General features: G+C 37.5%; 1 protein-coding gene across 1 annotated transcript in view; it reads right to left on the bottom strand.

The window, feature by feature from the left end:
- The window catches only part of LOC116289095 (C-1-tetrahydrofolate synthase, cytoplasmic), a 34,856-nt gene that overhangs the window by 9,967 nt on the left and 1,376 nt on the right, over positions 1 to 23,513 (bottom strand). The window contains 18 exon segments of the mRNA XM_089038969.1: positions 5,822 to 5,924; positions 6,676 to 6,750; positions 6,894 to 6,943; positions 7,063 to 7,120; positions 7,197 to 7,243; positions 7,651 to 7,787; positions 8,575 to 8,669; positions 9,565 to 9,643; positions 10,069 to 10,124; positions 15,143 to 15,219; positions 15,798 to 15,890; positions 16,375 to 16,432; positions 16,792 to 16,845; positions 17,624 to 17,707; positions 18,096 to 18,148; positions 18,780 to 18,880; positions 21,182 to 21,318; positions 22,907 to 22,960. Of these exon segments, the coding sequence (XP_088895095.1) occupies positions 5,822 to 5,924; positions 6,676 to 6,750; positions 6,894 to 6,943; positions 7,063 to 7,120; positions 7,197 to 7,243; positions 7,651 to 7,787; positions 8,575 to 8,669; positions 9,565 to 9,643; positions 10,069 to 10,124; positions 15,143 to 15,219; positions 15,798 to 15,890; positions 16,375 to 16,432; positions 16,792 to 16,845; positions 17,624 to 17,707; positions 18,096 to 18,148; positions 18,780 to 18,880; positions 21,182 to 21,318; positions 22,907 to 22,960 (1,411 nt within the window).

Raw genomic sequence — 23,513 nt, 5'->3', positions numbered from 1 at the left:
CAGTGGTGTAGTTTCTTCCTTGGTAGGTTTTCCGCGGCTCCCCTTGCTTGGGTACTTTGTACTGTACTTGCACTCGTCGAACTTTTCCATCTTGATCTGATTCAGCCTTGGATACCTTTCCAAGCTTCCAGTTTCCTCTCACCAAGTTTGAGTCTTGTATCATCACTATATCTCCAACCTTGACATCTCGTCTGGCGGTATGCCACTTCTGTCTAACGAGCAGACTTGGGAAGAAATTCTGAGTCCATTTTTTCCAAAATGCATTCACGATACTTTGAACAAATTCGAAGCGGTATCTTGGATTGGCTGTCTCTTTAAATGGTCCACTTGGAATTCTTGAGGTCGATCTTCCTAAAAGAAGGTCATTTGAACACAAGTACTTGCCATCATCTGGTTGTGTTGGGAGTCTTCCGATCGGTCTTTCATTTACCAAATTCGCAGCTTCATAACAAACTGTCTGCAACTCTGAAAATGTCATAATGTTGTTTCCAATGGCAACTGTCAATGCTTTCTTGACCGACTTTATTAGAGCTTCTGATATACCGTTATACCATGGTGCATCAGCTGGAGTAAATTTCCATTGCATTCCTTCGTGGGCTGGTGCAGGCTTTAACCTTTCTACTGGAAGTTTGCTCATCACTTGCTCCTCAGTCTTCTTTTCCAATTTCTTGCAGGTAACGCAGTGAAACTTTATTGACTTGGCCATCTTGTGAGCATTAATAATCCAAAATCGTGCTCTGACTTTGGCAACAGTAGTCGCGACGCCATAATGTCCTTGATTATGTACGTACGTTACATAAAGACGAGAAAAACGATGATCATAGGGTAGGAGAATGACTTCATTTTGATTGTAGCTCATTTGCATCCATTTATCTACTCGTCCGCCAACTGTTATCATACCATGATCCTTGTTGGTTGTAGGACAAAGGCGTTTTGAGCTCTTGTTGTTCATGTTCTGTTTCAGTTGTACTTGTGCGTTTCTTATCCAAAACAGTTCAGCTTTCTCGATCTCTTCAGAAGATAGAGGTTTTGTGGCATTCTTGAAACTAGGTTTGCTTTTTGGACTTGCGTCCTTTTGATACATAGCCAGTACTCTTGCTGTCACTCTCAGCAATCTGATGTAGGATGAGAATCGCTCGATGTTGATTCTTACTTCTAACGTATCTGATTGGATGTTTTGTGCCATCATAACAGGTTGAACTGTCTCTGGGAGAATTATGCTTGTGGGTTTCTGGGTTATTGGCCATTCACTTACTGGTAACTCCAAGAATTCTGGTCCCTTTTGCCAGGCACTGTCAACATCTAGTTCATCAGGTTTCTTGCCACGTGTTAACCAGTCTGCGATGTTCAGTTCTCCGTCAATCCAATACCAATCAGAGGGATTTGTCTTTTCTTGAATTTCACCTATGCGCGTGCCAGCGAACGTATTGAATCCGTATGATTCTTTCTGGACCATAGCTTGCACAATTTGCGAATCCACAAGATGGTAGAATTTCACAAAGTTGTATCTTGATTCTTTCTCTATGAAGACCTTTAGACGCTTGTTTAGAACTGCTCCACACAATTCAATTCTATCAATTGACATCTTCTTTACTGGGGTCAGGCGATTCTTCGACATGATTAGATTACTCTCAAACGTATTTTCTGGCATTTCCCATCTGGCGTAGGCACATGCACCATAAGCTTCTTGAGATCCATCGCTGAAAATGACTAGGGAAGGATCACCAACAGCATTACTTGGCTTGATACATCTGTTGAACGATATTTTCTCCATACCAAAAAGGTGCTTGAAGATTTGCAACCATTCACTTTGGAACATATCTGGAATAGGATCATCCCAATCAAGTTTTGGATCATTCAGCCATAGCCTTCTCATCTGCATCTTTGCTTTCACAGTAAACGGACCAGCAAGTCCCAGGGGATCATAGATCCCGTTAACTTGTGACAAAATCATTCTCTTTGTCAACGGCTCTGGAACTCTTTCAGGAATCTGCTTGACACTCAAATCGGGTTCTGTTCTTAACTTCTTCTTCTTCGGGGAGAAATTTAGACGCACTTTAAAGTAGAACTGGTCTTTGACGGGACTCCATACCACACCAAGAACTTTCTCTGAACTTGAATTTCTTTCGTCTTGTAAAAGCGGTTTATCGTCACCTTGATTAGATTCACGTGAGAACGTCCAATATTTGACTTGAAATCCTCCTTTCCTCAAGAGAGTCTCTATGTCTGTTGTTAGAGATTTAGCCTCTTCCTTGCTTTTGACGCTGTCAATGATGTCATCCATATAGGTATTGCTTGTGATGGTCTTTGCTGCTTGAGGATACTCTGTTGATGACATCTCTGCGGTTTTTCTCAAGGCTACAGTAGCTATTGTACCAGCGGGTTTGTCTCCAAACGATACTCTCTGAATAACGTAGGTGTCGGGTTCTCTATCCTTCTCCATATTTCTCCACAAGAATCGATGAGTGTTCTGATCTTTGATGCCAATCTTGACTGTGTGGTACATTTTCTTGATGTCTCCAGTAATTGCTGTTTCATTTTCTCTAAATCTGACGAGAACTCCAAGCAAATTATTAAGCAGGTCAGGTCCCTTGGCCCAATACTCATTCAAAACATGACCCATGTAGTTAGCGCTACTGTTAAATACTATTCGTACAGGGGTGGACTTGGAATCTGGACGAAGAACCTCGTGATGCGAAATGTAGTGGACTGGTCCTTTGTAATGTCTCATCTCTTCTGCAGTGAGCTTTCTGGCGACATTTCTGTTTATCATATCATCTATTTGCTCTTGATAGACTTTAGCATGTTCTGGATTCTTGACTAATCTTTTCTCTGTAGACATCAACAATCCCATTGCTGCTTTCCTGTTATCTGGTAATTCAGCTGGATTTCTTATCCAAGGGTAATCTGCGGTCCATGTGTTTTCTTCATTGTTGAATTTCAAGTTTTGTTCAATTAACTTCAGTTCTCGTTCTTCTTTTAGCGTATAGTCCTTCGATCCAGGAGGGCACTTTCCACATTTACAGCCGCCACAACGAGGAGTACACTCGATCCCAAGATTCTCGATCTTGTAGAAATCTTCTAAGTCTACTTTGGGCTTTACCTGACTAACATGATGAACTCCTCCAAGTACGTGTTGGCTACGCGTCTCTTTGACTTCCTTGAGAAGTGGGTGTCTACCTCCAAGACATCGTCCAAATCTGTTTTTCAGTAACATCAAATGTTCCACCTTTTGCTCTGGTTCTGGATGAAATGCAGCATACTCGTAACCAATTAGAACATCTACAGATCCTTCAGGCCTTGCTATGTCATCTCTCTTGATATCTTTGAATAAATGTACTGCTCCTTCGACGTCGATGCTATGGATGTCCGATGTGATTCTGTCTATCCCGAATGCATCTATCTCTACCACACATCTTTGCTTGTCTATCAGATGAAGTTTGTACCTTTTAGAGTCGATCGTCTCCGTCTTACCCCCAACTTTGATGATAGTCAATTGCGCGTTCTTGCTTGGCAATCTTTGTTCTTCAGCTTTGGCGTTGGTAATGAAACATAATGATGCTCCACTGTCCCACATGACATTTACGTCTCCTTTAGGTGTTGGAATTTTTTGAAAAAGTAGGAGGCAAGTTTCTTCTGCTAAGCTGTCACAGGACGTGGCACGTTTACCTTTTGGTGTCTCTTCATCTTGTGTTTTGCTGTGTTGGTTACTTACAGGTTCCTCAGTACTGTTCTGACTTTCTTCAGGATTGTGAAGTGTCTTGTGATGTCGTCTGGTACAACCACTTTCTCCACAGTTCTTTTTTCTCTTGCAGTCTCGGAACAAGTGTCCTGGCTTAAGACATGACCAGCATGCTTTTTTCGTCTTTATTAGATCTTTCTTCTCGCTGTACGGCTTAGATAAGTAAATACGACATTCATCTGTCCAGTGATCCGCGTTGTCATGTAACAAGCACTTCTGGGAAATCTTTCCATCAGAATAACGCTGTTGTCTCTCTCCTGGTTGGCGAGTATCTTGTTCTTTAGCTACTACATGATGGGCTGCTGATTTGTATGAAGTGTTGCTTGTACGTAATTCAGCTGCGTCGTATTCTATCGCTCTCTTCTGGCTTAGTAAAAACTGCAACAAACTAGGGAACTTGTTAACTCTTTCAACTTTACTGTCATCATCCGTCACCATCTTAGCCCATTCTTTTCTCACACTGGCAGGCAGTTTTTTCTCGATTATACTAACAGAACTAGTAGTTGTCATTTCGACTTCAAGGTCAAGTCTCTTAAGGTCTCTGAAGCCATCTTCCACGACATCAATAAATTCGATCAATCGCTTACTCTCTCCATCTCTTATCGGTCTTACCTTGCGTATGGTATCTATGATAGCATCAGCGATTTTCGATGGGTCACCATATTTCTCGTCTAGGCGTTTCCATATTTGGTGGATGTCATCATCCACGCTTTTAACCACGCCCAAAGGTTCTTTGCCAAGACAGGATCTTAGCGTATATGGAGCGGTTTCTGTTGATAAACTTGTCATAACTTGTTTCTGGAAATCTGCTTTAAATCTCGGATATTCTCTTAATTCTCCTTCGAATCTCGGCATCTTTATTTTTTCCAACCGTAGATTATTCATCTTTGCTGTCTCCTGAATACTTAGTTCTTCTGTCAACTTTGTTTCAACTTCCTCAGCAGCTTGACTGTACATATTCTGTATAGCGACTATCCACGTGATTTCTAGAGTGGCACTTTCTCTGGGTAGCAGGCTGAGATACTCGTTGTTTGCTTTCTTGCAGTCGGCAAAGGCTTCATCTAATTCTTTCTTGGCTACCTTGAGGGCTGCAAGCGACGAATATTTCACAATATTTATAGCTTGTCCAAAGACTGCTTTGGCACTACTCCTTCTCACATACGCTTGATCTAACATTCGTTGAAATTTCTCTTCTTCTCTAAGAACCGCTTGCTTCTTTTCTTCTTGTTCCTTGGCTTCATTATCGGTAGACGTTTTCTTCTTCTCGTATTGATTCTGGCGTTTCATAGCGTCGCTGAACAAATCTTGCAATTCCAGAATCCATGTGTCACCGGCTTCTACCTCTTCATCAGTCAGGAATGTGGTATAAACATCGTGCTTTAACTCAACGGTCTTCCAGGTTTCAACCAATTCGTCGTAATTTCTCTTGACTATTTCTACTCCACAATCTTCGTCGATAGCCTTCTTTACTTCGTTTAATTTTCTGGTAAACTTGCCTTTAGCTGCTCGTCTTTGGTTCTTAACGTCATCGGCCATGTTCCAGTCGTCTTGGTGAGCTCGGATTTCGAATGTTTCGTTTATTGACGAAATGTTACAAGCTACGGTTTCAGAACTAATTCTCTTCGCGAGTTATATACGAGTTGGTTCGAAATCTAAAAAATGCGAAGCAAAATAAAGCGTTACTTGTGTAGAAAAATATATATAAAGTTTAAGCGATCTGACTTACCCGGTAGCTTGCTCTGAAACTCGACGAACTGAATTTAAATTAGCGTCACTTACTTATATACAAATGCGACTTAATCCGAGGCAAGCTACTCGTGCGTGCGTGCAGAAAGGAATCTATTATTAAATTCATGCTTTTCGCGCATAACGAAACAATTTTGTTGAGTGTATTATAAACAAAAAATCGCACAATCTTCTCGTACAATTCAGAATTTATGGATACTCTTGATGTTTTGAAAGTTCTCAAATTGGACTCACCTTAAAGGCTCGTCCAATTTTCAAAACTTCCAAAACATCACTCATACCTATCAATTCCGAATTGTACTCTAGAACATGCGATTTCCTATACTAACATACCTCTTTGAAATGAAATAGTGTTCACATCGATATCAAGTCTGGCAAACTGGCCGATCTCTTCTGGTGTCAGTTCTGATGGGTCTGTTTTGTCGATTCCCAGTTTCTAGTAAAAAAGATCAAAATTCAATGATTTACTTTTCATAATACACCTTTTAGAAAAATAAAAATAGTAATAAATATCAAAACGTTAGTAGAACAGATGTTCACTCTGTTAGTTTTTTTCTATGTTTTACTCAGAATGTCAGCCATCCCCATTATTCTTTCCTTTTTCATATTTCTTTTCTAAATACAGCGATATCTCTGTTAAATGGAGAACTTTAGGACCTTGTCTGGTGTCTACTTATATTATATAGTTAGGATAGTACATGTGCACTTAGTGAACGGAGCACAGTGCTGATGTCATCCGTGCGTACGAAGTGCTGTTAGATCCTGAGACCGTCTTTCTTTTTGCGCAAATGAATTCAATACCGAAAAAAATTAGTAACTATATAATAAAACGAATAAAACAGCTTTTTTGTGCTGCCATTCAGTAATAAATCACTTAGGAAACGCCGTAAGCACACAAGAAGTGTGAGAAGCACTCGTCTACGGCTTGTGTTTCTCCTTACACTTCTTTCGTGCTTATGTCACTTCCTGCGTGCTTTATTACTGAACGGAGCACGGAAAAAGCTGTTTTATTTATTGAATAGATGGTGTCTGCTTATTTGAGGTTTGTTTTACAGAAATATAGGAAGAAAATTACAACTGTGCAACTGTCCTTCTGTTGAATAAAGGTTTTTCAACTTAATAAGAGTGATCATTGTACATCACTGTCAGTGCTTGTGGCATTGTCCTGACTACCCCCTACAGGTTACCTTTAGTCTTTTAAGCATCACGTTAGAGAACGTTCTCTTGCCTTTCTTCTCAGGAACAAGACGGTTAAACAGAGCCTGGACGAAAACACAAAAAAAATTTGTTATCACTACCTATTGGTGATATTTTTACTTAACTCTAACAGTATCTCAAAAAACAGTATCTCTGCCTTTTTTGCTTATAGTTGGATCAAATCAGACCATTGTTACAGCCTACATACCTCATCCTTCTGAGTGGCTTCATGGAAGATTCTTGTATCGATGGCAGCAGCTATAAGAATAAACCATACATTGTTTTAATACAATGCACATGAATCATAAAACGTATTTCAAACTGTGATCATGACAAAAGTAAAGAGAATTGTATTGTCACATAAGAAAATAGCTTACCAAGCAAGTTGTTTGCAGCAGTAATGGCATGAATGTCACCTGTCAGATGGAGGTTGAACTATACAAAACAAGAATTCATAATGATTCATCTTAAAAATCCCAATTTCTAACAATTTGATATTATTCACATTTACCTCTTCCATTGGAATGACTTGAGAGTACCCTCCACCAGCGGCACCACCTGAACAATCAGGATTAAGGAGCATTTGATCAGTGACGCACACCAATATATCCTCCTCGGTCTCTCTCCACCCCTTGGGAAATTCCAATCCCCCTAAATGGGGGAGGTATGGATATTTTCTGGTACTACACAATATATCCTCCTCAGACCCTCCCCACTCCTTGGGAAATTCCAATCCCCCTCCATGGGGGAGGTATGACTATTTTCTAGTATTACACAATATATCCTCCTCAGACCCTCCCCACCCCTTGGGAAATTCCAATCCCCCTCCATGGGGGAGGTATGGATATTTTCTGGAACTACACAATATATCCTCCACAAACTCTCCCCACTACTTGGGTAATTCCAACATCTCATTATGCAATGAGGGTGTGGGGATGCTATACATCCATGTTAATGGCACCCACCTTTTATTCCAAATGTAGGTCCTTGAGATGGTTGTCTGATGCAGGTAAAGCAGTTCTTCTTCAGGTGTGCTCCCATGGCTTGTGATAGTCCTACTGTAGTGGTGCTCTTTCCTTCTCCAAATGGTGTGGGTGTGATACTGGAATAAAGACAAGATTGCTACATCATGACTGAATCATTATTTAACCTTCAAACCTTATAATTTCATTGATGCCCTGTAACAACCTCTGGGCTGATCAAAGTTAGGGCACGGCTTTAACTCACATATCGAACCCTGAAACAACTTTGGGCTGATCCAAGTCAGGGTTTGGCTAACTCACAGATCAAACCCTGAAATAGCCTCTGAGCTGATTAAAGTCTCGGGGTACAGCTAACTCACAGATCAAACCAAACAACCTCTGGGCTGATCAAAGTCAGGGCATGGCTAACTTGCAGATCAAACCAAACAACCTCTGGGCTGATCAAAGTCAAGGCATGGCTAACACGCAGATCTAATTGGAATTTAGTGGTTTTGTGGAGGGAGGAAAGCCAGAGAACCCAGAGAAAAACCTTGAATCAAGTGAGAGACCTAATGCAAATTCTACACGCATGTGGTGCCAATTCCAGGAATCAAACCCAAGTCCCCAGAGGAGAGAGGCAAGTGCAGGTCTGCTACATTGCCTTGATTCTCATTATCAGCGGTTGAACATTGCACATACATGTAATCAAGTGTATTTTTATAAATGTCATTAAGCAGACCTTTAATTACATGTTATTCCATATAACTTCTTTTCTTTTCTTCGTCTAACAGTTAGTAGTGCATGAGAAGACACATGCGCAAACAAAAGCAGACTTCCTTGAATGAGTTGTATCTCTCTATATAACTCAATCAAGGCCATCTTCTTTTACAAGTATTCACAAGTGTACACAATGAAAAGTCAACTCACCCAGCCACCACAATGTATTTTCCATTTTCAACATCTTTGAGTCTTTCCAGGACATTCAGGGATACTTTAGCTTTCTTGTTCCCATATAATTCCAACTAAACATATGATGGAAAAGTTTTTCAATACTTTGACTCACTGCTATCCATCAACTGGTATGAGTTAAGATATTCATATAGCACTCTATGTGCATATACACCTAATTGAAAAAACGTTGTGGGGTTCAAAAAAAGGTTATATCATCAAACAATTATGCTAATTTCATGCATGTTGTTGATCTAGGTCAACCGACTTTGCTCTACTATGCATTTTTACATGTCTATATGCAAATATAATACACATTTTAGAGTACCCAAAATCCTTTTCGGTCTTAGCTTCGATGAAATGACCTTCTCGAACTTGACTACATTTTTTCAATTAGGTGTATGTACATTATCTGTGAGAGGTAGGTAGAACATGTAATAAGCCTTTTCATAGTTTAAGAATCGATTCCACTGCGCATGTGATTTTATCCCGAATTTCTCACCTTCTTTTGTCTAAACCTTCTTTTGTTCTTAATTTAACAAAAGAAGGTGAGAAATTTGGGATAAAATCGCATGCGCAGTGGAATCGATTCTTAAAATATGAAAAGGCTTATTGTAGATATTGAAGGTGGTCACTGCCAAGGTTTAGAACTTTGTACTCAGTGGAAGATGGAAGACTTGAGACGGGACTGACTTCAAAGTCTAAGCATTTATGGAAGATGTATTTACAAAGGCAGCAGTTTCTCTTCATATGGTTATTTTAAGACAACATTGAGTGTTGGTCTGGGCAGAGATTGATTCCATGACCTCCCTCAGCGCAGTCCAATGCTCAGCCAACTGAGGCACCCAGGTGTCTGGCCAGAGATTGATCCCATGATATCCCTCACGGCAGTCCAATACTCCGCCAACTGAGCCACTCGGGTGTCAAGTCATTAAAAACTGCTAAATCTACTTCTGCAGCTATACATACCTCAGATTTCTTGACTCCAATTTCACTGGCCAGCTGTGCTATATCCTTTGGATACTGAGCCTTTGATATTTCTATGTCACTGTGAATAATTGAATAAATAATAAAACAATTATTTCAGCATCCTGTCACAAAAGATTTCTGGGTTTGATAACTGGCTGTCATACTTCTGTTAATGATTGGTTGCAGTCAGTGTGGGTCAATATATATGTGCCCCCCCCCTCCCCCCCATTCCTTGCATGAGTGCACCCTTTCCTGTTCTGTGTGAACCTATTAGAACGGTAATTCAATACCAGTATAATGAAGCTTTTTTTGGAACAAAATTACATAAAAATGGAAGCAAAAGAGAGTACCATTGATGCAAGTACAGCAACAGACATTGTTCAGTAAAATCCACTCTTTCGTTGTTTTTGTCATTTTCCCAATTATAAGCATCATTGTTAAGGTAGTGATTGAATGACCCCATTAGAATTGGGGTCAAATTTCAGCCTTAAAACAGTTTCTTACCTTGGAACTGGTCTCTTCAAGTCAAGTGTGAGGTATGTTATGTCCCACAGTCCACCCTGACACAGAGATAGATACAATATGTCAAGAATGGAAAGCTATCTAGTATGTACATCATACCAACTACCCCCTCCACACACACACAACTTCTACCATGGTCCCATAGACATCTCAACACCTCATTGCTCAACTCAGTTCTCCAAAATTCAAAATCAGTTTCTGTCATAAGGTTTTTAGTCACATCAAATTCTCAATGTCCTTCACGTCTCCGACCACTTTGCCAAGCCACAACAAAGGCCCTTCCCATACATTCCAGTATGCCTCCCCTAGCCTGCGTAGCGACCCAAATGGGGAGGGGAGGGGAGGGGGGAAGGGGTGGGGGGCCTTTGGCCCTTCCCCCCTCCCCTCCCCATTTGGGCTGCTAGGCAGGCTAAACCTCCCCTCATGCTACATTATACAATGACACAATCCCTCTCCTATTCCCTCCTATGATCTCTTCCCTATCCCAAGTTACAGTCACCCTTAGATGTTACGACAGATCTAGGGTGGGATCAATGGGTGTCTTTGTACCCCTAGATTATAATAAATCCATTAAAACAAGCCATCTCTTCTTCCCTTTTAAGACTGCTGCCCTAAGGCCTCAAATCCCCTTTACATGATGAGGCAGTTCTGGACAAGGGGACAATCCTCTCATACTGCCCAGGATCAATTCCAGATGTAAAATCCAATATCCACTCCTGACAAGTTCTTCTCTGTCAAAGAAGTTTGTTTAGTGTCATTCTATACCAGATTTATAAGCAGTCTCTAACAAGCATAGACACATAAAGTGGATTCCGTAGAGTGGGAAACAACATTCTAGTAAATTCAGGCTATTGTGGTCAACCTACACTGTATGGTGAAATGTTTAGTGATTGGCAACATGCTGGTAAATGGTCAATAAGTAGTTGGTAAGTAGTTGGTCAGGTGTTGGTAAGTACAGTAGTTGATAACATAATGGTACGGTGTGAGTAAGTGTTAAGTAAGATGTAGTTTGTGTTGGTAAGTGGTTGGTGAGGTGTCAGTGAGTGGTTGGTGAGGTGTCTGTGAGTGTTTGGTGAGGTGTCAGTGAGTGGTCGGTAAGTGGTTGGTAAGTGTAGTTTGTGTTGGTAGTAGTTGGTAAGGTGTTAGTAAATGCTCAGTTAAGTGATGGGTTAGTGGTTGACCAACCACTTACAGACAGTTTACCATACTGTGCCAGTTGATCACGATAGCCAACATGCAATAGCTGTACCATATCTTAAAAATTGTAACCATAATTACATGTGATTGGACGAATTACTGGACGAGAATAGGAAGGCATTTCAATCCTATGCATCAGTACCAAATGTTTCCCACTCATGTGAAAATCACTCTAAGATATAGATAGGCATAAACATAGGATATATAGGCAAATACAAGATCAATTACTGAGCATATTTGGATTGTTAACAGCAAAATATTTATTTCAATCAGGCAAATCAAAACAAAATCAAGACTATTACAAACTCTACGTTCACTTGCTAAATATGGATGTATTGAGAAATAAGCTTTCGACTATAAGCTTTCACTTCCAAGTCATTGTCAGCATTTTGTTCAACAATGTTTACAGAAAGAGACCAAGTAATAAAAAAATTACTGAAGTGTGACATCAGAGTGTGATGAGTAATCTTTGAAACTGCTCTTATTGAAATGAATGAAGTAAAAAGGACAGGCTTAACTGATCCAGAAATAATGTTAGACTATGCAAAATTCTCTATCAAGTTGCTTCACAATTAACAATTCAGAATTACATATTTAATTCTATAAAAGGCATACATGTAGCAGGCAATAACTGAGAAGTTTTAGCTTATAATGAGATCTCATTTTTAGTTATGTTAATATATATCATTACAATTACAGTGCAACACGCAAAAGTATGAACACATTTTAATGTATTTGAATACCTCTATGCACAGGCTTTCGTACGTTAAACCAAAATGTACATTTCGATGTGACGCTGGCTTGTTCTACCAAAGGCACATAAGGTGCATAAAAAAGGTGCATAAAAGCACTTTTGGTAGCCAAAAGCCGGTGCATGGAAGTATGCAAATACATTAAATGTGGTCATATACTTTAAGACTTAACTGCACTAAAAGTTATAATAAAGCATTTCATTTAATAAAAAAGTCGATGGCACCTTATTTACTTTTAGAAGTTATAGAATGTAATGAAATATTCAATACATTTTACTTTACTTCTGTTCTACTCGCTCAAACTCATTCTCTACATTGTATTTTTAAAGTGAGGCAATCCAACTATTAAGACAAAAAAAAAAGGTATATTGTCTCTAGAACATTCCGAGTCCATTAAATTCAAAGAGTATGAAACCGGAACCTTCTCCTTAATTCGTCCAGCAATAGGATGCAACTCAATTTCATTTTCAAAAATTCATGAATAATTAATGGCACTTAGACCAATCAGGTCCTTCAAATCCATCACTTGCATGGATCTTTATACCTGATAATAGTTCAGCATGGATATCTTTTTTTTAGTAAAAATACGCAGGTGATTATTGAAAATCTCGCACACTGATTGGTCGAGAAACTCACACTATCACACGATAATCACCTCCAGCAATAATCCAAGATGGCAGCCAGCCGCTTTGTTGCTGTTACTGGAAAAAAATGTCTTTTATACTTTTTTCCCCTTTTTTTGATAGAATCACCTGTGTATTAATACTAAAGCAATTATTTGCCTCAGTCTCAGTGAATATCGGGGAATATTTACCTCGCCGCTCGAAGACTCGCGTCTAGGTAAATATTCCACAATATTCACTTGTGCCTTTGGCGAATAATTGTTAAATAATGATTTTGAAATATTTATAAAGGACCAAAAGAGTACAAGAGCATGTCACAAATAAGGACCCTAAATGCTCATTAATTATTCATGATTTTTTGAAGTCGTTCAATAAACTCGCAGATCATTTTTTATCAGGTCTTAAACCCGATAAAACACTCCTGCTTATTTATTAAACCATACATAACCTATAGCCCTAGAAATATAAAATATGCACAAACCTCTAGGATCTCATCAATATATAAATATAAATATTAGTTAAAAGTAAATAAGATCTATAATAAACAAATACCAGTCAATGCAAATAATATATTAATGTGTCTATCATACTAAATATGCTTAATAATAAAGACTCAGTGATAATATTTTCGAATTTGGCTTAAACAACCAGGAAAAGTCAGTTAAGAAATAAAAAAATAAAAGTAAGTTACGGACGTTCATGGGTATAAGATCCCATCATCAGATTTCTTTAAAATTTTGCACTATGAAAGCGCATCATACTAGAAGTAAAATTTTTTCTCTAAAGTTAGGTATTACCGAATACTTCCAAAAAATGAAATAAAAAATGGGTAGCCTGATTTCATTTTAATAGAGCTATGAGAAATCAAAGACGTTTTTATAATATTTAGCTTATCAAAGCATTGGAATGACGTCATCACGATGAGTGTGCGCTTGCTAAATTCATGCGTAGAAAGGATGGGCGCAAACAATACCCATGAACCTCCTTAAGAAATAAAATAAATACTGGAACATAACAAATACCTGTGAATGTTTTTTAGCTGTTAACAATTAAATTTTTTAAACCCCAATAATCAAAATGAAAACACATGATACACAATACAAACCCATAACGATAAGACTAAACAATAAACATACATGTAATGCTCAAATACGTACACATACTATATGCTTTGTTAATCAGTTGAGTTAGGCACATAGACATTTTACAGTATGTGGTTGACATTTCCATGACAACCAGTTCAGTTATTAGTGAAAATGTCTAGGAATAGCTGAATTTATATGTATATTGTCAAAGTTGTACCAGAAGTACCACATCAGCCAATCAGAAGTAACTATGTAACAGATTATTATAGCATTGCAATGGAAACAGTATAAACTAAATGATAAAATTTTCAACACACACCAAACTCAACTCACATGCCTAGTATCTAAGTACCAGTCATGTAGTTCCAGCAAATATCCATACTTTCTATGGAAATTCCTGTACACTTAAGCCCAAAATGGCGCATGGCCAAGCTGGTGAGTTACATGAAAACAAGGCATCCAAGGTCAAATGCAAAGAAATAACCCAAATGCAAAGAAATAATATGGCGTCAATGCAAAGTATACACTTGTTCACTTTGTTCTGTCCTTCTTTCCTTCTTACATTCAGGAACACAACAATTTTGCGGCATCAAATTGTTAAAAAAATACTGTAAATTTGTAAATTTGGCCTTGAATGCATCGTTTTTATCTGGCTATGCACCATTTTGGACTTAAGTATATTGATGGGAGTCAATGTCAATCTCATAGTTTTCCCATCCAGAGGAAGAATGTGGACCTCTTGTCCCCTGGGGGGTGGGGGTGGGTGGAAGGGAGGGATACAGTATAGAAGTTTGCTGGACAGTCTACACTACTAAACACTCAATAAATTTGTGAAATAAATGATTAGTCAATGCCTAGTACATGCTGGCCTGAGTTTTAAATAACACATGCAGTTAATTTAAGAAATCTTTGAATGTCATCGTCAATGTCTGACAGATTGTTATAGCAAAACAAAGTAATAAAAATGATGTCTAATAGCTAAATATTAAACTAATATTTATTTCACAGGTTTATTGAAACCAACAATAATATTGACAACGTAATATCCCAAAGAAATATTTCAATTTCAACATTTGAAACCATAATTTTCATATAACATCTTAAACAGTAGCGTTTTTAAAAGTTGAGAACAATACTATCTAATGGTTTAAAGGATCACAGGAGAAAGAATGTCAGAGGCTCAAAGAGTTTGGTATAAAAAATCCATATGGTGTATATATATATATATATGCCTTGTTTGTATAGAATGAGTAATTATTGCAAAATATACAAGTAGAATATTAATGATGGCTGTTCAAACTGAATTAGGATAAAAGATTGTTTACCTTCTGAAGACCCGTCTAAGGTAGGGGTAGAGGGGAGCAAGAGATAAACCCATTTTAATGAATGAAGTAGACACCTTTTGTTGATGAAGAGCTTTCTTTGCGCCGTCCACTGTGTTCATCATAAGCATGGCAACTGTCATCGGACCGACACCTGCAAACATGAAACATTGTTATTACTACTTCTAAAACAGTCTTATGACCAACCTAGTAAACGATGGCATAGATTTTACTACCACCATGACAGTCATGTGACCATCCACTGTAAACTGCACTGTTTATCATTACCATGGTAAAAGTCACACGACTGCAGCCATAAAACCAGTGGCACACTACTTATTACCATGACAACTATCATGTGACTAGACCCTGTAAACAGCAGATCTGTTTAATTTATCATTACCATTGATAATAGCAGCCAATATTAACATACTATCACCACGACAGCCAAGTGATCCCTTAAGAAACCTTAAGATCCCTTAACAGTTGTGAATCAACTTTGCAACAAAAAGGACAGGTGTCTTATGATGTCACCCCACCACTGGACACACCAAGATTCAAATTTTCTTTCATAATTGCACCAAGATTTTCCAAGACTCAAAATGCAATTCATTTGAGACCTTTAGCTTGACAAGCAGGCATGTTTATGAGCCTGATCCCTAGTGGTTAGCGGCAAACCTCACGCTCTCTTTTGGCCCAATAGTTATATAGAAAGGAATTCAAATACAGTACCTCCAGGTACAGGAGTTATCCAGCTGGCTTTCATTTGAGCTCCATGAAAATCAACATCACCAACCAGACGAGTACCACTTTTCTTGGTTGCATCTGAAAATACGAAAAAATATGCATGACATATCAAAACAAAGAACAATCTTACTTACCAATTTTCTTAAGGATGATGGGTACAGTTTGCGACCCATTTTTATTTGAATGAAACTATCTCAGAGTACCCAAGGGGCTATCTTAAAACGTGAAAAAATTTGGGGGTCCCCACACATCCAAGTGATATAATTGTCATTACAGACCCGATGACGTGAGCGCATTTTGAAGCACTTTTGTTGTTGTTTATATTTTTAAAAACATTGGAGTTCCTGTGGATTACATAATGTGCTCAGTAAGAGTGCGCACTGACAACTCTACCCACCATCCTTAAATCCATTTTAAAAATTAGGCCAGGAAAGAAAAGCCCCCTAATTTAACAAATTTTAACCCTGTGATCTTACAGATATGTGTCAGTTGGATGCACTGCTGCTGAGCTACTGGGAGTCTGAGGGAGGGAGAGAGGGGTAAATATACATTAAATACATACCTGGTATAACATTGATGCCACAATCAATCACAACTGCACCTGGCTTGATCCAGTTAGCCTGTATGTTGCAAAGTACATGTAAAATGTATTTATTCAAACATATCATGATTAAATGACATGATTATGTTCCTACTTTAAAATATTGCTTGAACCTAGTTTTTGGTTGGCCTGAATAATCAAAATTGTGTAGTTCCAAAAATTATCCATACCTCCCTCACGGAGGAATTATTTTAAGACATCCCCCTACCCCCCAGAAATTCCAATTTTCTTCCATACAAACTCTGTAATTTTTGTTCTTTCTCTGACCCCCCTACTCTTCGGAAATTCTAAATTCCTCTGTGGGGTGGGTATGGATGATTTCTGGAACTACACATTACTTGCATGATTCTCAAGGAATGATGTGTGGAATTACTGTACCTGAACAAAGTTTGCTTTTCCTATTCCAGCTACAACAATGTCTCCTCTCTTAACCTAAAATCAAGTAGGACTAGGGCTTTACTAAGAGCATTAAATGTTCGAAATGATGAGGGATCATAAGCCAGATGTTAGGTGCAAATATTGTCACCTTTGACTAGCAGTAGACGGACCACAATAGACAATAGCAATAGGCCCAATTTGGAGGACATAACAATACATGTAGGTTCCCAATTCTCAGGAGATTTTGTCCTCCAATTTGAGCTGCTCCAAAATCACATGCAAGTGGTCTATTAAAAAAATATTTCTACATTACTTATTAAATGCTTTCTGGCATAAACTAAGTACAATGTGAATACATTCTGTTGTAATGACACCCATTTTGACCACCTCATAAGTATATGTAAAAGCAGAATAATCAGATATCAGCGTCATTTAAAAAAAAACGTGTCACCGCTTATCACCACCGCAAGTACAGCAGTGTACGTGGCACAGCTCATCAGGATCGAACTGAAAGCATGTGAAGGTGCCTCTGGGGCAGCCGCTATACATTCCATGTATGACCCCAGAGCACAGCTCTAACCAGTTTGAATTAGTTAGGGTTGATTTGAGAGGAGGGAGGAAAAACTGGAGGGCCGGGAAAACCCTCAGAGTCAGAAAGAGAACCAACCAACTCAGCTCACATGGGATGACTGGGATTCGAACCCCGGACCTCAGAGGTGAGTGGCGAGCGTTTTACCACCACGCCATCCTGACTCCCCATAATTTGAAAGAATGTTGTCGAGTTAGAGCATTAACCCCACAAATTGTGAATGAAGAATATTTTTATGTATACCACGTTGGGAAGATCTTGAGTCCTGGAATGGCAAGTAGTGACTGTAGCATGATGCCATTTGAGAAGATCAGCCATGGGAGAACCCTACAGAAGAAAACAACCAATATTTTACACTATTGTACTTTTACAGGGACACATGCCTTATTTCTTTTACCAATGCCGTTAAATCCTTTCCTGCCAAGTGTTTCCATCAATTAAAAGACTTCTTACGAAAGTGTGCAGTGTTAGCCAGCAAAAGGACCAAAATAGGTATCACCTTGGCAAATTCCTATCCCTTTATTTAAGTTTTTGTTGCAAAGAGTATGAAATAATTTTAAATATTTGCAGTCACACTGAGTGAGTTTACATGCAAATGCACAAATTCTTGCTGTCTGATTGGCTAACTAGTAAAAAAATAAGTTGGATGGCCACGGTTAAGCAAGTTGCATTGTGACTGCTTGGATTCTTTTTACATTGTGCTGTTACTACTTACCACAATCTTACTCCTTCCAACAACAATGGCCTCTTTGCCTTTTACCTCAATACCTACAGAAGTGAAAATAAATGATGTATGATAACCATGTTCATTAACTGTAACTAGTGAGAGAGGTCTGTCTTTAAGTACTTGTACAGAGTACAGAGAAGAGTTCCATGTATGATTTACCTTTGGCTACCTTTGGTTCTAGGGACCAATGAAGGAAAAGCAAATTTACACAATATTATTTACTCCTGTCTATGACTCCACCTCATCAGTAGCTAATTTATGCAACGTGATGTCTCTAATAAAATTTGACTGATCATACTCTAGGATTCGAATGATGTGGTCTGAAATGGGAAAACATTACATCCAACCTAAAAAGGTGTATTAGAGATTTTTCATGTCACTTCACAGAGACCAGTTGGTGTACCAAAAAAAATACATTTTCTATCCTCGTCGGGGAATTTAACTCTAATTTTATGCAAAAGCTGTGCAGAAAACTTCTATTGCTTGGTACACCAATATGGCTGTCTTGAATACTGAAGACGTGGGTTTGATTCCTGCCAAGGACATTTGATATTTTTCTCTTATTCTCTCTATTTCATTACACACACCGAGCGCATAATTTATTACTACTATACTATGGCTGTCTTGTCACGTGAGTGAGTTTTAATTGCCCTGTAATAGGCATGTACTAACCTGTCCTCTTGATCAGTTCCAGGCAACCCCTGGGAGTACATGGAACAATGCAACTATCAAGCTCCCCCCTGGCCAGACGTCCAGCATTGATGTCATTTAACCTGTCAATCAAAAACAATCCTTTTTGAGATTCTTCTTAATTATTAATCTACACACGATATGGGGGATAAAAGGTTCATACCTTGATATAGACAGTATTTCTTTGCCTAATAAAATCATTAAATTGTGACAAGATTTTGGTTCGTGATTGTATGAAACAAATAACTTAATAGCTTGGGCATAATGAATTTGAATACCGGTCTTTTCGAACCAAAGTCTTTTCGATCCAGGTCTTTTCGAACCAGATCCAAGTCTTTTCGAACCACCTATATACACTTTCGATCCACCTATATACACATTCGATCCACATACATACACATTCGATCCAATATAGTTGTGAAATATTTTATAGATGTTTAGTGTTTTCTTTCAGAAATATTACAGAAATATCACAGAAGAAGTGAATTAATCCAACTGAGTGAACCAAGTATCGTGTGTGATCGTGTGTGATATGTGTTAGTATCGCTTACGAAGTCAATAAGTTAGCCCCCATAGTCACTTCCAACGTAAAGTCTTTAGCCAAGAAAAGATGTTTTCTCCTTCATTTACGTGAATGTTCTGGTGAATAAAGTGAAGGTATATCATGAAGAAGTCCAAAACTTTAGAAGCGAATGATTACTGTTGTGTGACAAGCGTGTATGACAATTAGCGTGTGTGTTGTTACTGACTCGTCAATGAAACCGGTAAATCTTCTATTTGGTAACGAGTTATTTATTTATTTTTGGAATCTTCTTCAAAAACGTTTTTATATTCAAGATGCTTTAAAATACCTTTCAAACAAATAAAGTAGGGGAGCGAACATCGCGAATGAGTTAAAAAAAGTCTGTACAAGACGCGAACGAATAGATGTTGTGTGACGTGTTACATGTGAAACTTGTCAATGAAACCGGCAAACTATCCGATTTATGTAAGAAATATTTGCTTGTTTGCCCAAATCTTTCTGCAAAAACTTTTTTTTATTATCCAAGAAGCTTTATAATACCTGTCAAACGAATAAAAACAGAGAAACATCACAAAAGAATAAAGAGAAAACAGATAATTCACGAATTAAAGGAGCGATACATAACACAACACATTTTATATACACATACATTAGAAAAAGCAGTTCATGATAAACATAAAACCCGTCTTATTAAGCAAAAAAAAAGGTTTACATACGCATTTTATAATATATTTTATATTAAACTCACGGCAAATAAAGTAGGGGAAACATCGCGAAGGAGTTAAAAATTTAAGACACGAACGAAAATACGTGTGACAACAAGAGTGTTACATGTGAAACTCGTTAATGAAACCGCCAAACTAGAGTCACTCTATCCGATTTGTGTATTTGATTGAAATATTTTGCTTGTTTGCCCAAATCTTGAGCACAAAAACACAGTTATTTTCTCCCGTAATGTTTATGTTAAACTCATGGCAAATACATTAAGGGAAACACATGGCAAATGAGTTAAAACATTGTGACAAATGTTTGTTGTTCGGTTGCGAAGTTTCTTTCAACTGAACCGTTTGTATAAGTTTTTACTAATAGACTAAATAGTTTCAGAAGTCAACAGTTTTCATTTCGATTTAGATGTTGATTAACTTTAGAAAAAAACTTTAATATTCGAGTATGTGAAACACATAAATAAGCTTAATCAATCAGAACTGAATGGCATTTTGAATTCATTATTTCAATCCAAAACGATTTGATTGATTACAAAAACAGTTAGCATTTCATACGCTAAACTTAGCCACTGATATTTCCACTTCATGTTTATACACAGTTATTAGATACCATAAACAAGAATTTAAAACGATTTTCTACTATTCAAGACAGGTTAAAGGCGTTTGTTTGAAAAAGTCCGTGACACCGATGTGTCATCATGCCCAGCCAAATTCATAGTACAACGCGCATAGTTTTGATTTCTTTTTTGATCATAATCTTTTATTCGGTGCACAAGACAACTTTTTAAACTATACTCTTTTAAATTAACTATATACACAGCATATAGGACGTGTTATATGCTTTAGTTATATAGGTGGATCGAAAGTGTATATAGGTGGTTCGAAAAGACCTGGACTTGGTTCGAAAAGACCTGGATCGAAAAGACTTTGGTTCGAAAAGACCGGTTACCATGAATTTACATTTCAAAAAATTCCCTTAAGTATCATTTCTTTGTTTAACGGTTGCACATGAGAAGACACATGAATATAGATACAACTCAAACAAAGAATCTTATTCTCAAGGGAATGACACGTGGTCTGAAGTAGAAAAATATTACGCCCAAGCTAAAGAGTTCAATACCGGTACATGTACTTACCCGTCAACATCTTTCTCAGGGATGACGGCATTAGTAACGATGGCTGGATCCACTGGGTTATCACAGTCTGGTGGAAGCTGGACAATAATACCATGAATTGTGCTATCTTTATTGAGCTCATCTACTGCTTTTAGAACCTGTATTACAGATTAAGAAGACTTTAGTTTTGCATGGCCATCTGTTAAACTACTCATCATAAATTTCTACTTTCAGTAATTAATTGACCAACATCAAGAACTCCAAATTATCTTGATTTAGTGCTTACATAGAGGATATTACATGGGTGCGCGGAGATACGAAATTTATCTTCGAGTGTTGAAAAGATCTCTCATAAGTGAGAGATTTTCAAGACGAGAAGATAAATTTCGTATCTCCAAGCGGCCATGTAATATTCTGTTTATTATATAGTTATCAATGAAGTATGTTTTGGCTTTTTCAGGCAATTCTTTCCTCGTATTTTTGAATAACCATCGCAATGGTGTTGAAAATAACGTTATTTTCAAGTGTGAAGATATCAATTTTTCGAAATAGAGAAAAATAGATATTTCATTGGTAATTATATAATAAGATATGTTCTTTCATACGAGCTTCAATAGTACTTCCTAGTAATGTAAGCTAATTCCAAGACTATTTAGCTTGATCAAATGCTGCCATTTGAATGCAATGAGAATATATACATGTATATTTGATTATATCACAAAAATTGTGCAAGATTATATAATCAAATGTACGTGTACATAAATTATTTATTATAAACTCATCCTATAGAGCGTTTGAGGCTAAGCTGCGTAATATCTAATACATTGTTTCAGTCAACAAGGCTACTGTGTGACAAAGGTCCAAGGGTCATAAATCATAAACTACATCATTTTTCAAGACCTTTTCATATGGAGTTTAAAAAGGTTCTTTATGAACAAAACATTTTTATATCAAAATTAAATGGTGTGAAAGACTAATATATAGTGCAAGAATAAGGACACTACCTACAGTAAAAGCAAGTCACTTGTTTTTCCAGCTAAACTATGTACACTGCACACATTCAGACAGTATTAATTGTAATGATTTTTAATGACTATGCTCAAACGTGCTCAAATATCAGAGATTCATTAAACATATAGAGGATTAGAGTGTTAAAAAAATATATATATACGCATATTTATATATGTACATATATATAATACATAGAGGATATGACATGGGCGCGCTAAGATACGAAATTTATCTTTGAGTGTTGAAATTTTGTATCTCCAAGCGCCCATGTAATATTCTATTTATTATATAATAATTATCCATAAAATCAACTTATCAAGCTTTTTATTTTATATATTTATAAACTAATAGCTTAAATACGCAAGGTAATGATATTTTCACATGTGAAAATAACATGTTATTTTCACATGTGAAAATATCAGTTTTTCGAAAAGGAGAAATATAGGTATTTTATGGATAATTACATATATGATAAGATTTGTTCTTTCATGTAAAAAGTTTTGCTTCAGAGTTAAAACAGTTTTAAAAAATACTATTAGTATTTAGCATTATCATTTTGAAGTGCCAAGTCATAGAAAGTGATAGAAATGCAATTTCTTATTCAGCATTTCCGTTTCCATTCAGCACTCTCTTACAGCCCAGTATCAAGGGTAAGTTGCAAGCGTTATCTGTTTAAACTTCAACAGTCTTCTTTAGAAATAAGACCTTTCCTTCTCTTTTTTCCAGAATACTTACATCTTGTTGTGTACAGGTTCTTGGCAGGTTCACATGTCTAGCCATCATTCCTATCTATGACGAGTAAAATAAACATATAATTACAACCAATGTGTAGTGGTTCTAAATTGTACCCATAATGAAAGAAATCATACTCAAGGGATTGATATGAAATATAAAATGTGTAGTTCTAAAAATTATCCATTACCTCCTCATGGAGGAATTTTTTTAAGACACCCCCCTACCCCCGGAAATTCCAATTTTCTTCCATACGAACTCTGTAATTTTTGTTCTTTCTGTGACCCCCCTACTCTTTGGAAATTCCAAATTCCTCTGTGGGGTGGGTATGGATGATTTCTGGAACTACACAATATAAAAAACATTATGGCTAAAGAAAAATTGTCATGTTGCATATAGAACTAAGTCTTTTTCTCAGTTGGTAAACAAGGTGCATTGTGGTCTAGCGTGGGTACAATGACACCTTATAAGACAAAAAAGACAAAAGATGTTTGCAATGAAGCAGAACGAGAAAGATAATGTACAGTGTACACTGTATATGAAAGAGGTAATATGAGAGTGGTCTTAAGTCAGGCTTTAGGTGAAGCTTTTTTCAAAGCTCTTGGGTAAA

Source organism: Actinia tenebrosa, unplaced genomic scaffold (assembly GCF_029948245.1).
Source record: "Actinia tenebrosa isolate PJP-AT-01 unplaced genomic scaffold, QUT_ActTen_1.0 PGA_scaffold6__47_contigs__length_16458017, whole genome shotgun sequence".
Classification (NCBI taxonomy): Eukaryota; Metazoa; Cnidaria; class Anthozoa; order Actiniaria; family Actiniidae; genus Actinia; species Actinia tenebrosa.
This window is presented reverse-complemented; position numbering and strand designations above follow the sequence as displayed.